At 36.9% G+C, this 17,333-nt stretch overlaps 1 protein-coding gene across 2 annotated transcripts in view; it reads left to right on the plus strand.

Moving 5' to 3' along the window:
- Positions 1-17,333, plus strand: part of RAPGEF2 (Rap guanine nucleotide exchange factor 2) — a gene marked incomplete at its 5' end in the record, with an annotated part of 181,272 nt that overhangs the window by 62,537 nt on the left and 101,402 nt on the right. For both annotated transcript variants that reach the window (XM_084264147.1, XM_084264148.1), the window contains one exon: positions 10,731-10,814. In XM_084264147.1, coding sequence (XP_084120273.1) covers positions 10,731-10,814 — 84 coding nt within the window. The remainder of the gene's footprint in view (positions 1-10,730; positions 10,815-17,333) is intronic.

Genomic DNA, 17,333 nt, shown 5'->3' on the forward strand with positions numbered 1-17,333 from the left:
GCATTGCCCTGTGTGCTGCCTTTTATATGAGTGTGAGGTTTCTTCTATTGGCCATCGGGAAAAAGATGTGATTGAACAAACTTTATTGCTAAGCCTTGACCATGCAGCAAAGTTAAATTAATGTCTAATGAAACTCAGTAATCAGCTATGTATGGGAAACACACAATGCCAAAATCTATAGGTGGATAGATAATTTTAATTAGACCAATATGATCTTTATTCTCTTTGCAGACTGATTTGCTAGGGACTGTTGTGCTGGTGATTTTTCCTTTTCTAGGCAGTTGGTTTGTGTCCATTATGTGTTTTTGGTTAGACTCAATAACTCAATCGAACTGTTGGTTTAAATTTAAATTATATGCTGAATGAGTCAAGGCTGTGTATGCTCAAGGTAGGCAAAATGTTACCAGGAAATATGTGTCTCAGAAAATACAATGTGCACACAGAAAATTGTGTAATCTGGGTTAACTTGAAGTGCTTTTTGCAATTCTCTTGCACTGATTTCATTTGTCACTCCTTTCGTGAGACTTCATCTTCACTTTGGTTGTTTGCCTGTCATTTCTATTTACTTGCCTCTTGACATTCCACCCCCCGTCCTCCCGCCATGATTTATTCAGTAGATTTAATGGGAAGTTTAGCAATTCGGGATATAGATGCTAATGCAAAATATGTTTGCTCTAGCATTTCACATCTCTGATTTAATGTTTAATGGGCTAACCTGAAAGTTAACACAATTTTTAATTAAAAAAAATTCAGCATTTTGAAGCCAGAAAAATATGTTCTGTTACTCTGAGTTGTAGCTTTACATTTTATTGCAATGAACTTGAACATTTTATTGACTGAATTGAGATGTGTTTGGTAAGGAAATACCATGAAATCTGCAGACAACTTTCAGTTTTCTGTTTTTAGGATAATGAATTTCAACAAATCCTTTTTTTGTTTGTTGGGTTTTTTTTGTTTGTTTTGTTTTGTTTCACAAATTCAACATATGTATTGAAGATGTATTCTTCTAAAAGATGTATTCTTAAAAATAGAATTCCAAAGATAGAAGCTAGACCTTTGGAAAAATTCTTTCGGTACTGCAGGAGATAAGCAATGGGATAGCCAGGTTAGAATAAGTCTGCTTGTTTCTGAGCTTCAAAAATGAGCTTGGAGTATACAACCTGATGACTTTTTATTGAACGTGCCAGATAAAAATCTCTGAGCTCAAGCTCAGACGTAAAACAATTTGGTCATGAAGAAGGTTTTGAGGGGTGCAGGGGAGATATTAAATTTGAATTTAAGTTACAACTTTTTTTTTCTTCCCTTTGAGGGTATGACTTGCATTGAAATCTGAAATGGGGTGCTAATCTTCTGTGTTCATTAGAAAAATCTATTAAAATAGCTGCAACTGTTGGAGCTGTTAATTGACCTGTGTGTGTGACCTCCCTGAGGCACAACTTAATGACTCAGTGTGGATAAGCTAAGTCTTTATCTCTAAATGCTAACATGAAAACTAATACAGTTGCTCTGTTTATTTGATCAAAACTTTTTCATTGTGAAAATTTTGTTCATATCTATGTTGTCAGCTGTGCTTGCTGAAAGGTGAATTTCTATTGCATGTATGAAATGCTGAAAATAATTAACAGTATTTAATACACAGGGCTTTTTTTAAAGGAGGATTAAAAAATTAAAGTAGTTAATTTTCATAGTATCTATCTAGTTTTTTTTTTTAATAACCAAAGGGATAAAATGGAGCATGTTGTTTAAAATTGGCTCATCTCATCTGCATTTACTTTACTATCAGCGGGTGTACATGGTAGTGACAAATTCTCAAACCCTACGGCCATCTCACTGTTTAAATGGAAACTGGGTTATTAAAAGTGGCAGTTCAGCTCGAGTTATTCTTCATGTGCCAGTCATCATACTACTTTCATTTGATGGGAAGTTAACGATAAAAGGGCTTAAAACCTACAAGGCAAAATTTCAGAATTGATGTTTAGTTGACATAGATACCTGATTTTTGTTACCTGTTACCTTTATTCAAACCTATGTAAGGAACTCATTTAAAATATATATCAAGTGAACAAAGTAAATATTTTTCTATCTAAAAGAATAAAAAAGTTCTTCTTTCATATCTGCATAATAGTCATTCTTGATATTTCCAACTATAAGTTTCTAATTGGCATTTTCTTTGGAAACCAAAGTTTTAGCAGATTTGTAAGGGTGTGTATACATCTTGACAGCTGAACAGAATTTTTCAGATCAAAATTTAAATGTTTGCTATGATGGCAGAGATGAATCTTTGGCAATAAATGCTTTGCATATAAGCAAATGGATGTGTCTCTAATAATTACTTCTTTTTCCCTACCTTCCCTATTTAGTCATACAGTGTCTGTGTGTGGTTTTCAGCCACGCTCTTTGAAATTTCTGCTTGCATGTATCAGTGATATTTTACTTACTCTTTCTGTAAGTCTTGTGTGTCTTTAAGCTTCCCTTATTTTCCTCTCTAAAGATACCGCATTGGCAGAAAACATTCGGATGACCTACTGTCCAAACTAATTTGCTAATAAAACATTATGTGTTTCTTAATTGCAATTCTGTAGGACAACATATTTTTGTGATCACTTTCCCTTTAGTTTCTGAGCAATTGAACCTGGAACTATCTTAGCTACTGCTTATAATGTTTGTGGGTTTTTGGAGGTTTTTTTAAATACAGAGGAAATCCCAACTCAGATTATTGTGAAGTGTGCTTTAGTCTTTTCAAGAACTTTTCAACAAAAGCCTGATAGGATATGTATGCTCCTACCTTCCATATGTCCCTACTGAGAAGATTAAAAGATGTTTATTTTAAATTTAACCTCTTATCAGTAACAAATTTATCAGCCTGTAGCACTTTAGTAGTAAGTTACTGTTTTTGATTGTGTTGATTCTTAGAAAAGAGCAAGTGTTTAAAGAACTGAATTTTACAGTTAATATCTGTGGGTGGGAAAAGCTCTTGTCTAATGTCTGTGTGTTTGTGTGCTTTTATGTCATTCAGGTGTGCAGCCTTCTATGCTTTAATGACAGTCAGTGTTTTCAGGGGACACTGTTGAGAGAAAAAGATTGGAGAGAAAAAATGTTGTGTATAAAACTGAGTTATTACTGTAGTGAATGTTGGCATCTGAAAGGAGTAATACCAATCTCTTTAGTTTCTCAATTGCTGACAGTGGTAGGCAGAACGTGCAGTAAATAGCTGTATTTGTACGATTATGTTTTGTCTTGCTTTTTTCCACAGTCCCCACTTGTCATACAATCTGGGATGAAAAACATCCACTTGTGTAAATACTGGAATGCTTAAGGGCTGGGGGGAGAGTGGCATGGGAAGCCCCTGTGAAAAGGATAAAGATACATAATTTAAACTGGTCTCTTTGGATAGTTCCATACTTAGAACTAAATTCTCAAGGTCCAGTAGCTGTAGTATCACCATACGGTCTTAGCCAGGTTTTCTGAGTTACATCACCATGGCAAATCACAAGACCCAAAAGTGTTTGTTGTGGGCTAGCTGCTTGGACATCTCCAGAGTTGGCTTTGCCCAACTACCAAAGCCTAAAATAAATGAAATTTGGGAAGTAACTAAGGAGCACAACTCTTTGGTTGCTACAGAAATACCTAGGGTTTTCTTAGATGAAAATTTTAGCTTGTTTCTTGAGGTAGAGCATGATGTCTGGAAAATGCTGGAGTGTTGACTTTGTGTAGCTTTGTGTCAGGTTGTGTTAGAGAATCATCTGAAGGCATTGGGGAGATGAACTCAGGGCAGCGACTGGCAGGGAACTTGAAGAGCTTCCTCAGGAGTGTGCTTTTCCCATGGACGAGATGTACTGTCATCTATCCAAGCATTGTGCATCACACGCAAAATCAAGCAGGGGTTTTGGATGTAGCTGTAAGGTGTGTCAGTGTGTCTTAGCTAAATGGCTAAGCTGTAGTTTCATTTGCAGCTGTAGATCTGTGTAATGTATGTACAGCAGTTCTGTGCGAGGGCAGGTGAGAAACAGATCTATGAGTAGTCTTTAAAAGTGGGAATCTAATAGTCAAACTCTAAGTCCTAGAATAAAAGTGACATATAGCAAATTCATGGTTCTCTCACAGTTGCCCCGAAACCCCTCAGGAGTGAAAGCAGCACATAAAAAACCAACAAAAAGTGAAGCCAAAGTTGCTGTACGTTTCTGCATAGCCTGACTTAATTGTGCAACGAAGTGTGACAAAAATGAGCTAAAAGCTTCTTTAGCTATTGGTGCATGACTTCAAAACAGAACAGCTCTGCTGAGACCACCTCACTAAAATTTGTCTTCTGATGCATGCATTTGTGTTATGAAGGAGTTTTTATGCTCTGTATGTGTTCCAGACATTTTATGATGGTGGTATCATAAACCCAAGTTATTCTGTACAAATATATGTGATCCATAGCTGTATATGTTTATATTTTATAGATATAACACTTAAAACCTAAAACACTACAGAAAGGAATCACTAGAGACGTGTGTGAGAATCAAGCTGATGTTTCCACTGGTGATATTCCGAGTTATCAGTAAAGCTATTGTCTTGCAGAGTTATCAGTAAAGTTACTCTCTTGTATTTTTCAGTATCTTGCTTTTGACATTGTTTTTTGGACAAGATGCACCTGCCTATTGAGGCCTGGCTCACGCTTCTGCATTTACTGTCCATGCTTGCTGAATGTTCCTATCTGAGAGCCCCTAGAGAATATTTCTACCTTGGTCCTATAGATATGAGACACTTAAATATTTTAAATGCTCTGAATATGCAGTAAACTCAGAATTTGGCTGTTTGCAGCATCTCTCTGGGTCAGTGAATTTTGAGGTGGACCTCTGCAGGGAGCATATATATTCATTCTGCTTGTGAATCCATAAGTTTCGGTGGAAGTCATGTAAAGAACTGCTGCTGCAGCAGGGCTGGTCTCGCTCTCTCTTTTTAATTTTTCCTCTCTCTCTCCTTCTCCTTAAAATATTCCTAAAGGTGTATTGCACCTTCTGATAGTTGGGCAGTTGCCAGAGTAGTGTTGGGATACTGCCAATTCTGCACTGCAGTAAATCAGGAACTTGAATTACATCTGCTGTGTTGTTGGGTACATTTTCTGTGGGGAATTTCTTAGGCGATGTGTATCATTGAAACAAATACATTCAAGGACTTGGCAGTCTGCTCTGTATAAGCAGACACTGAATCAAGGCTTTTTAATAGTGTTGGTGATCAATGTTAGGCTGTTGGCTTTGCATACCCAGTTCCAGATTTCTGTGTTGTGTGACCTGATTTTTGACACTTCTTCGAATGAAGACTAAAAGTAAAGTTTTTTTGAGAGGATTTTAATTTGCACCTTTACTGTAAGTCTTTCACCAAAACCTGTCATATTTTTGTTGTGATTTTGAGAATAAAAACTTTGGTTTTGCAGAAATACTAGAAAGGTATAAGGTTCAGTAGCAGAAATTGTCTGTTCTGGATGATGTGAGAGTATTTTGGATGCAAGATCATTTTATTTTACCACTTCTGTCATTGTTTTTCTGATGATATAGGAGACTATATTTTTTTCCTCTTCTGAATTTATCTTTTGATATCAAGGGCTAATTCTTCTTCAGTGACAATAGGTCAATTACCTTGCATAAGGTATTTGTTTCTTGATTCTTTAATCAGATGTCTTAGACTGACACACATTACTGAGACTCTGCAATAATCACTGATTTGACTGAACTTTCTGTTTTATTTTACTGATTTTATTTCAGGAGCAGAAAATACAAATAAATTAAATACTCCAGAGAAAAGCATACTTCTGATTATTTGTTTTAATGAATACTGAGGAACTGTTTCCCATGGTTCATTCTTCTTTATTTCCCACTCTTACTACCAGGAGTCAAGACACCAGTTTTCATCTTGAGTCTATTAATAGAAGATAATAATGGTTATCAGTTGAAATATGCACTTTAAGATGCCTGTTTTGTGAAAATTAGAAGTTGTTAATTCAGAGTTACTAGTTTTATTACTGGATATATTTTATTTTTTTCTTATAGAGTGATTATTAGGAGTAAGACATTAATATGTTAATTTAAAAAAAAATGAAAATGGTGCATGGCCAGTGCATTAAGTACCCAATCTGTTTTAATTCTGTGTTTGGGACAGACCTCTTAATGTCATCAAGAGCGCCTCAAATGCCTTGGCAGATGTCAGGTAACTGCCTAACTAGCTTATTAAGGAGGGTTATAGACAGTGCTGACAATATGAGTAAATGGTTTTGTGATTATTCTGAGTGTTGTGAGAATACAGTGCCAGTGGGCAGGATCTTCAGGCAATGACATGTCTACCTGAGAGAATAGTTAAAGACATGTTTGACATCCCAAGGCACTTCAGGGCTAATGTCTAATTGTGGCAATGGTTATTCAATTAAACAATAAACTATCTATAGCTTTCAGCATCTAGAAGATAACCAAAATGAGCAAAGAGAAACAGACAGATTAATCTGCTGAAACAATATCCTATGGAGCATAAACTTTCAGAGTAATGTTCTTTCTAATTTCTTCTTGTGTAGTGCTTAAATGCCCCAAAGAGGTCCCAGTTCTGACATGTCAAATTTTCATTGTTTCTGTTCCTCTCAAGTGGGAGACCTGGGAGCATGAACAATGTCTGTTCTGAATTACTCTGTGCTTACTTTCTGAAATTCATTCAGCTTTCAACAACATTGAGTATGATTTAATGGAAATGTAATCTGCTAGGTACATCTTGGTTTGTAATGTAAGTTCTTTTACCAAAACATTTACAAATGTTATAGCTTGTAGAAATTGTACTATATACACTTTAAATATGTCTTGAATGAGTCCTTTAGTGGTTGGAATTTTACTGCTTTATGGAGAGAATAATTCTAACTAGCTCTTTCACAACCAAGAAATTGTTCTTGCCAATTTCATGGCCTTTTTATGAAGTAGCTGGGAAAATACCTCTGAATTGGAAAGAAGTTCTGGATGCTGATGTTTGACTTAAGTTAGGGATCCTTCCAGCATCTGTGTTGTTTGACCATTTGGTCCGGTGCTGGAGGAAGAATGACACTTCTGTTGTTTAGGTCTCAGGTCTCTTTCTGCAAAAGCAATCTGAAGTGGTAATTATATGGAAGCTGTTTCCATGCTTGTTTCCATTGAAACCTGCATTCTGCTTAGCTTTTTTCAAGTGCTGTCTTAAAGGAGTTGGCTGAGAAAACCAGTGATCAGAAGATGCTCTAAAGTCTTAGGTTTGAAAAAAGTCTTAAGCCTTGGGCCTGAAAAGGCTGTCTAACCTTATCAGCAGTGACAGCCTGGTGATGTCATTCATAGTCTATTGTGTAAATATATAACTGAAGTTTCAAAACATAATAAAGTGACAGCTATGAAGTTACTTTGAGCAGTTCTGTCTTAAGGTTTTTGTGTCATTCTGAAAGTGGAGAAGTGTGCTGTCTGGCTGCAGGTTGTAGTTGTGTGAAAGGACCATGTCAGAGAAGCTGAGGACGGAAACACAATGGGAAGGCGTTGCAATCCAGTCTCTTGAATTCTGTTGCTAGCTCCCAAGTTCCCATAAATCAAACTCTTACACTCTGAGAAATTAAATATAGATCCCCCAGGAAATCCCCTGCTTTCAAAAGCACTATAACGCAAGAGTCAAGATTTAGAGTAGGTTTATTTAAATTTTGTACAACTAATTTAGGTGCAGACTGTGAATAAAGTCTGCATATTGGTGACTAGTTTGGTATTGGCTTTCGGTTTTGCACTACTTTGAGGCTGCTGCTAGAACCTGAATATTCTGAAAACTATCAGCAAGTAGCTCTATTTCACTGGTTAGAAGAATGTTGTCTTGGTATCTAAGTCCTTTTGATGATGTCATCACAGAATGCAGATCCAATTGATTAAACATGAAGTAGGTAAAGTATGATGTTCATGACAGATAAGTGAGAAGGAGCAACAACTGTTGACCAGCAAACTTGCAGAGAAAGTCGATAAACCTGTAAACTGGCAAAAAAGCCCCCAAACAAATGAGTTGGATGATCCACTGGGTGAGAAGTCATGCTCTGTGTGATCAATTAAGAAAAATTTCAACCACTGCCATTAAATGTGTAATCTTTATAGCTGTTTGTTAAATGATTAAAAGTAGATTCAATGTAGTGTTAAGAATTTGAATGTTGAACAAATCAAGTGGTGCTTGTGAAATCTTGTGGCTGCCTTTCTCTTTGGAGCTAAAAGATCTCCAGTGAGAAAAGATAAACTCAAGACCCTTACAATTAGATGATTTGACAAAGGATTTGAAATAGCTCATCAGCTCTTAAAGGAGGGAAATAACCACTTTTATTTAAAATTTTTGCTTCAATTATTTTATCCATGGAAATGGCTTTCTGTGAAAGTATAAACTGATTTTTTAGATTACTTTTGCTTTAGAGTTATAGAGCCTGTGATGCCAGATTAGATTCTTTTCTCTTAGACTACACTTTTACACTTAGTCAAACTACCAGGTTTTGAGAAAAGGAAAACTTTAAAAAAACCCTAAAACCAAACCAAACCAACCCGCAAAACTTCTTATGAGATAATTTTCCATATGGATTGCAGAGCATTAGATTACTGTTGTCATCCTGATAGTCACTTCCAGGCAATTTGTGAAATTGTGCAATCTACAGCCATTGCTGAAAATATCTATTTTTAAAACTTTTATCTGTGCTATTTAGTGCAGATTATTTGTATCTACAATGGCATCTATTAAAAAAACCAAAATCCAAAACCAAACAAACCAAAAATTAAAACCCCACTGATTTGCAGTTCTGCAGCAATGCTGGGTGCGTTCCTGTCAACTCAGGACTGTTTGGGGGAAGAGTGTTTAAAGATGTGTGACTTAAACTCAAGAAAACCACCACTTCAAGAGAAAATATTATTCTCAAAAGTGTAACCATACACTGGAGTTATCTGTTTTAACCTGGTTCTCTGTGTATATTTGAAATTGAAGGTGTTGATATTTATAGATAGGTTTGAGGGAAGTACAGGTGCATGTGAGGAGTGAGCATATGAAGCACACTTCAGAAAAGGCAGCTTGATGCCCTTAACTCTGTAAATCAAAACTGTTTGTATTTTCAACTGTTGACATCATGTTATCGTATCACTCTCTACTGTCTACCAGTATAAAAAAGTATGTCCTGAAATCTTCTGTTTGAAGAGGTTAAACCTTCACAGGTGGGTGTAGCATGCCAGTATGGTTTCACTGGTCAGGTCATTGGTTGGTAGGAAAGAAACGTAGGCTGCATCGTCTTAGTCAGTTCTTGTGTTTGTAGTCAGATACTATGCCCTCTGCTGCTACTGTTAATTCTCCATGTTTCTGATGTTTGTCCTTTCTCTTATGGTTATATTATACAGTGCAAAATGGAAATTGAGCACCTTTTTTTAGATTGGATGGTTTGCTGTCTTGCTCTCTCCTGTTTTAGGCCAGTTTCCTCTTTTTAACTTCCTCTTTCAGAAAGTGTAATCCATTGAGTGCTGAGGAAAAGGCACTCTTGTTTTGAGGACCCTGCTATATAGGTATTTTTTAAATTGAAGGTCTACAAATGAAAAACACGCTGCTAACATGTACATAGCCTACGTAGATTTAAGATTGGGTTTTAATACTATGCTGTCATCTTCATTAAAAGATGTGGGCTGTTCTTGCTTAAAGTTAGAAATAATTGTTACCAAAGACTTGAGACGTGTAATTTAAAAAAAAAAAAAGAAGGTGCTACAGATTAATTAAGTAATCTGCATCTCTTAGTGTCACTAGGGATGTAGTTTTCAGATAAGAATGCTTGTGAAGTTCCTAACTACTTGAATCCAATTAGTGAGTTTCTTTGAAAGAACCAAGAGTGGTAAAAACTGAAGCGAAGCACAGATATTTTCAGTGTTGACCGTTGAAATGGCACAAGGCTTCCACGGCAGCTGTTTCTAGTAAGCTATGTTTTTTTCTCTGTCTGAACATTATTTGAATTTATCCAAGGGCAGTCTAACCCTGTGAAAATAATTTTGTATTACTCAAGGAGGAAGATCTGAGTCTACAGTAGAATTTACTGGCCCTGGATGACAAAGTCCTCATCCAGTTCCTCTGTAGGATAAGGATCAGGGAAAAGAAATTCTTTGTCCCTTTTATTGGGAGTTGATTTTTGTGCCATGAAGAGGCATGAAAGGGGCAGTGCGTAGTAGCAGCAGAACCAAGAGCAAATCCACTCTAGGTTTACCATCTGCAAATATATCCGATGCTCTCTTACATTGTGGGAGCAAACACTGATGTCAAAAGGGAAATTTCTGTCTTGAAGAAAGGGTGAAAGAGGAGATGGCTAGAATTGAGAAAGGAAACCTTATTTGTAGGGGAGAAAATGCTACAGTTCTCTGCAGCAAGAGGAAAGTAATGGATTCAATAGAATACAGTATATGTACTGTAGCTTGACTTCGTTTTAATCTTTTTCAATTATATTTGGTTGAATTTATGCTGCTACCAAAGATGCATGCTTTTAAAAAGGAGAGAAATAAATGAAGTGAGGCAGTTTAATAATATATATATTTGCAGGTGAAAATCAAAATAGTTTAATGTAAATGTTTTGCAAATAATCTAACTATGGCTTTCTTCCATAATTTTGAGTGGTTTTGCCTATTTGTTCTTCATACTATAAATTTGGTAGTGCTATGAGTAACTTAAATCAAGTGCCTTAAACTGTGTCTTCTCTCTTTGTTTTTTTATTCCAGTCCTGATGATATCGGTACCTGTTGGTATATCCTGCTGTCTGGGTCAGTCTTCATTAAAGAATCTATGTTTCTTCCAAGAAGCAGGTATGCCAGCTATGAATGTACTGCATTATGTATCTTAAATGTAAATCCTGAGGTGTAGAGAATTTTTGGAATTAAAGGGCAATGTCTTATGTTTAATGAAACTCAGGAGTGCACAAACATACTTTTCCTACCTTTGCTGGCTGTGGTGATTATTTTATGCCCATATCCAGAACTGAAAGCCCATCATTGTGGACAGGGTGTGAACATCCTAAGTGTCATCCAAATGCCATCAATTTAAAATAAAACTACCAAAAACGTGACAGATGAAATACTGAGTAGTCTGTTGCTGTGAGTAACGAAACTTTAAATTGTAGGATGTGCTAGAGCTTGTGATGGTTTCCTGAGGTTTTACTTAGCATCCACAAGTCTTCAGTGCATGTTTTAGCATACGCTTACATCATGTTACTGCCAGCTTTGCTACTTCTGTTTAAGGTCGTGCTTCATGTAAGTGGATTTACAATAAAAAGTGGTATTTTACATGGAAAAAGAGGTAAGTCTGAGTGTGAGACACTCAAAATGCACATCTCTACAGCAAAAATTTAATTATTCTGAGCTACATAAAAAATTGCAGATGACTGCAAGGATTTTAGACTAAGCTTGATCATTTTAGTGGAAGCAGAGCAGAATCACTTTCAAATGCTGGTTATATGCATATTCAGTCAGGCTACTATAAAAGGCTCCTTTGAAGTAAATAGCATGTAATAAAATTTATGAAAGGCAGAATGGAAGAATGACATGTCTCTGTATGGTATTATGAGAATGAAAGCACTAGAAACTTCCTTACAGTTTTAAACAGTGGGAAACCACTTCAGAGTTACTGTTGGTTGGCATGTGAACAATTAGATGTTCCAACCTGCTTTTCAGTGGGAGAGGAATGCTGGTCACGGGACTTACATTTGATGGTGGTGGCTTGTTCATGGTGAAAGCAAGTGTCTTGCATCTGTAAGAGGACAGGCACTGCTGATAAAATGGTATATTTGATGTGCCATCAAATAGTATATGCTGAAGGTCCAAAACTGGTTATTGTAAGAAGAAGCACAACAGATTATAGGATCCCTGCTGCTGGCAGATGGAAGAAAATTGTCCCATATGTCAGCCATGAACAGGAAAAGCCAGAAAAAAAACTGGCAGAAAGCTCTTCCTTTAGATGCCAGAAGAGAGATCTGAATTAATGTAGGGTGGTTGTATATAGTCTGCGTCAAGATTCTCCTGTTCCTTTGAATTACAGCAGTGCTTGTGTTTCAGACATTTTTTGATACTTGGTGAGAGAGGAGATTTAATAAGATAAACAACAAGCCTGAGATTCTTCCTGGAAAAATGAACAGAAAATTACAGGTCCTGTGACTAAGCTGTTCACATGGAGAAAATCAGAAATGACATGTGGGACAGTGTCTGAGATCTTGGTGAATTACAACTTGGCATTAGAAAAAATTTCATTGTTGTGGATGGAGTTATGTAGCTGCCAAAGCTGGTGTCATGGGAAGCACTTGCAAGAGAGTTGATTTATTAATTAACAAGGATAACATAAGTCTATAAAAGCAAAATTAAGAAAATTTAATGGTAGAAGGTAGAAAGTATTTCTGGAGTGCAAAACCTAGCGAGAGGCTTTATTCTCAGAAGCTATGGTTGCTAAAGGGTAGGTGAGGAACTTATTTAAATTGAGGACAAAGCTAATCAGGATTTTTACTTTGGAACTGAGTAAGCTGCAGTGTCTGGAACTTGGGCTCATCTCTGAACAAGAAACTTGAGAAAAGCGAGAGGGCACCCAGGTTATATTTCTGATTTGGAATAGAGCAAAGGTGTGAAAGGAAAACTAAATTTTTCAGCTTTACTTAGTAAACTGCTTAGATATACAGACTGGGTAGAAGAGACCGATTAACAGCAATGCTAAAGTAAAATTTTACAGTGCTGTAGAGAAAATAAATGGAAGTAAGACCTCCTGAAAAGGCTGCTGTCCAGAAAGAATGATAGGGTGGTATTTTGAAATCTAGAGTAGCATCAAAAGTGGGCAAAAGGTGGTTATTGGATAACTTTTTGCCTAAGTTGACTATTGACACATATAGTGAATAATAATTTTAGGAGCATTTTTGAGTATTGCATAATTTGGGAGTCTTAATATCTTACAGATGTTAAGATGAATTTGCTATACTTTAGCGAATGGAGCATGTCTTTATGCATCATTGACATCCAGGTAATAATAGGAGGAGACCAGGTAGAGATCATACATTTTTGATCTTGCTTTGGCAAAACATTGTCATTTGAGTAAACTTACTGTAAATCCTTATTTAGATTATTTTAATAGGTTTCTTTCCAGTTTAACTCATTCTATCTTTGCCCATCTAAAAAGCCACTAGGAAATAATTTTGCAGCATCTGAGGCTTGTAAGAGCATGATGGTGCTGAGAAATCTGTGTAGGAGCAGAAAGCAAGATGTATGCTCCTCTCTCCAAATCTGAGTGACTCAGAAAATTGTCGTTTCCCTGATTTTTCCCAGAGCTCAAAGTAATCCATCCACAAAGATCTCACTATCCAAAACTCCTCGTGTTTTTTTTTTTTTTCTCCCAATCTTAAAATTGTTCTTTTTTTTTTTTTTTTTAATAGCCTGGGCTACATCCAGCTCTCCCAGTGAGACCTCAGGAGCTGCTGGTGCTGCTCGTCCTGCAGGTTTCCCCTTGCCTGCCTCCTGGCTGTATCAAGCTCAGCGTAATTGAATGATGGCTGGGCAGTAGCTGACCAAACTGAAAACCAAAGTATATGTGTGCATCCATCCCCAGATTTCAAGTACAAGCCAGGGTAGAAGTAGTACCTGCTTCAGGTGGTGCAGGTAGCCCTGGTGAATAAATCTGCCTGCAGTCCTGGAGGTGTTTTCTCTGTCCTGTGCTGAATTCTGTCCCACTCTTAACTTTGTGGGTGTTGGCTTGTGAGCCTATAAGGAACAGGATTTATGGCTGAAACTTTGAAGCACTTTAGTGCAGTTGACTACATATGCTCAGTATTTGCATTTGGGGCCTCTTTAATTTAGATGTGTTAGTTTGATATAGCATCCTCAGACTGATTGGTGGATAACACTGGAAATGCTCTTTTGCTGTGTATCTTATGTCAGGTAAAGCTTTTTTTCTTCCAAATCATTATTTCCATGTCTTTGATTCTTAGTGTTGGATAGCATTTTAAATTATTTGGGGGAGAGGGAGTGAAGACTTGGTTTGACAGTTAATATTTAGTTGGGGAAAGAATGTCTTAATTAAAAATAATAACAACCCCCTTCTCCCAGTCTACTGCATTCCCACTCAAGCCAGAAGTAAATAATAGTACAGCAGTCCAAAAATAAACAGCTTTGTATTGTACTATATATGGTCAAACAGCTGCTAGTTGAAATACTTTGACACAAATTTTACCAAAGTTGTGTAATGTGCTGGATGACTTGTAAAACTACTTGTAAGTAGCTTCTTGACAAGTCTTTAATTCAAAATTAATTAAAAAAACATGTTCAAGATGGAATATTAGCATACATGATGTCCTGAATCGAGTAACTTGCTTTGGGAACTTTAACATCTAAAACTTGTCTGTTTTGTGAAAATAGGACAAATGTAATTTTATTTCCCTATTGTAACATGGTTTAGCTTGTATTTGTTATAATACCAATCCATGAACTAGCAAATATTGTTCATAAGATAAAGCTGTTTTTTATTCAGTTAACTTACTATTTTTGGGAATATTTACAGTTCTGAGTTTTAAGTATTTTTTGACCTGAACAATTAAAGCTGCCATATTTTTAGTGACATAAGATAAAACTTGATCTCATTCTCCTATTTAATTTCTGGAAATTGCAACAGTGAAATTTATTCTGACAGCTTAATGTGAAGAAGATTTTACTATTAGCAGTTTTCATACTAATTTTCTTTTACATATCAGGCATATATTACAGTCAAAAGAAATATTCCTTAATTCCCCTGTCCCACCACAGCCACCCAACTAGCATAAGTTAACACTCGGTACTCTCACTGTTTCTCCGAGCATCTGTACCCTGAAGCAGTTCACATGGTAGAATGAGGTTTATGTATGAAGTCCAGAAAATAAATGAGCAGAAAATACAATTCCCTGAATTTCTTCTGGCTCTCCTGTGTTTTCATGTAGTCACCGACAGCAGTAATGTGACAGTCCCTCAAAATACCTTTTGGAATGGCCTCCAGCATCGCTAAGTCTGCTCTGTTCTTGGACTTCCCATGTGGTTTTTGTTCCAGGACTCTTCCTCTAGTATAAATATTACCGTGGTCTTTCATCTTATTTGACTTGGAGCTGCACTACAAAAGTGTCTCCTAGATCTCCCACAGCTAACCTCGCGCTTACCCATGGCCTCCACGACTGGAGGATGCAACTAGCTCTTAGTAGCAACTCAATACAGAATTGCTGGGCAGTTCTTCTCAGACCAGTAGGCTCTGGTGCTTGGGTTTTTCTGCTTCTCTCCTTGAAGAGACTGTCTGGGTGGTGTGTGCTGTGCTGCTCAGGCATGATGCGATGCTGACTTGTCATATATGTGCTCTTGTCTTTGCTCACTGATCTATATTCTTCCCTTACTGTTAGCCACCTCTTTTCTTTCCTTGCTTCTGCACCTGACCAGTTCTCTCCTCACCACTTCATGTGGCAATAGAGAGCTGCTCTCCCTTTACCAAGTTCACAGATTTTACACAGGAGAGCAATTATTTAAGCTTTTTCCTATAATGAAAAGATTAAGTTTTGAAGTTGAGAGTACATCTGTGTTTTTTCCCTTTTAATAATTGAGAGATGTAGCTATTTAGATATTGATGATTGAGCCCTCTGGTCTTTGCTATACTAAAACAACTGAAGAGATGGAATGAAGTATCAAATTCTACTGGAGACCTATCGAAGAAACGATGGACTTGTTTTGAGTGTGTTTAAAGCAATAACGTGACTCAATTTGTGCAGAAATGATTTGTCTTCATCCAAATGTGTCCTGATTAATTTGAGGAAGTAACCTCTCACAAGAAAATTTGTTAGGCATTTTGGCGGCTTTTTGTGTTTTGATGGGTAATGCATGTGAGTGTCATATGCTTGGGCCGAGCTCTTGGCTATTTACACACGTTTCTACAGCTTTATGTATCCTGAAACGTATGTGTAATTTTAATGATGCTTGGGACTTACGCTTTGTGTGGTTTATGTATATCTAACTAGTGATACATTTATATTTTGAATATAGAGCTGCCTTTGTTCCATCTTTTTGGTGAATAAAATTATATTGATAGCTTTAATCACAATGATAAAATTCTTCTCTCAATGCCAGACCTTAATGTATTTACAACTAAGTGTTTATTAATAATGGCTCTTGCTGGGTGAAAGTCATGAGAGAACAGAATGAAACTGTTATTTTAACTGAGATTGACCACTATACACGAATACTTAAACGAAGAGAAACTTAAAATTTTGACTAAAAAGGGAATATTTTGTCCTGAGCAGGAAACTGAGAGTTTTAGAACAATGGATTTTGAGGGAAGCTCTGGGTTATACTCTTCAGAGCGTCTGGTTTAGTTAGTTAAGCTGCAGAGGGAGTTGATCAAGAACTGTGCTGTGCTTCTGGAGCTTTTCCCGCTGAGTTTTGCTTATAGCTAAGGATTTACAGCATCATGATGGAAACACAAAGACCATATATTGTATCTTTGTAAAGGGAAATAGCTCCCCTAGGTTATAGTTTCAAGACTGTTAAGAAATCACTTAAATCCAAAGTATGCATTTTCAGTTTGCCCTCAGAACTCTCACTCTCAATATTAAAATTTATTTTTCTGCTTGTTAGTGCTGCCAGATTTTCCCATGACCTGTTTGTTGGTTTATTGTTTCTGTATCCAGCTAATTCCAAAGCCATGCTCATGACTATCTCTAAGGGTTGGTGGAAAGGTATAGTGATACTGAGGGCTGTCTTGTCTACTTGGTTCAAATGCCTTGCTTTGGCATTTCAGTCCATCAGCTGGAACTGCAGCATGAAGGAGCATGATTTTACAGTATTATCTGTATAAAACTGAGGTCATAAGCTGAAGAAAGAAGTTAGAAGTAGTGGAGATGTCAGTCCATTTATGACTGAGTGTGTCTGGTATGAATTGCTCACAGTGGATTTTAAATGGACACTGAGACAGTAATGGCAATTGTGTTGTACCATCTGCATCTACCTAAAAGACTGAGTAAGTCCTTTTGAGTGGAAATGGTAGCTAGTACCTTCCAGCACAAAATTAGACTGCCACAGTCCATGCAGCTATGATTACTTTTTGAGACTCTAACTCCTGGATAAAATAAAAGCTTGCCTGCAAGAGGGAACATTTTATTTGGAGTACCTGAATCTGCTCGTCTCCCTTCGGTATCATGGCCAGTGTCACCAGTGAATCCTGGAGTTTGGTGATGTGTGGCATTGCCTCACAAGCTGCCCTGGCTCTGTCCCTGAACTCTGCTCCTTGAGGCCTGGGTTGCAGGGAGCGTTTTGAGCTTTCCAAATCTGACTTCTTCATTTTGACACAGT

This window comes from Gallinula chloropus (assembly GCF_964237585.1).
Source record: "Gallinula chloropus genome assembly, chromosome: 4".
Lineage (NCBI taxonomy): Eukaryota > Metazoa > Chordata > Aves > Gruiformes > Rallidae > Gallinula > Gallinula chloropus.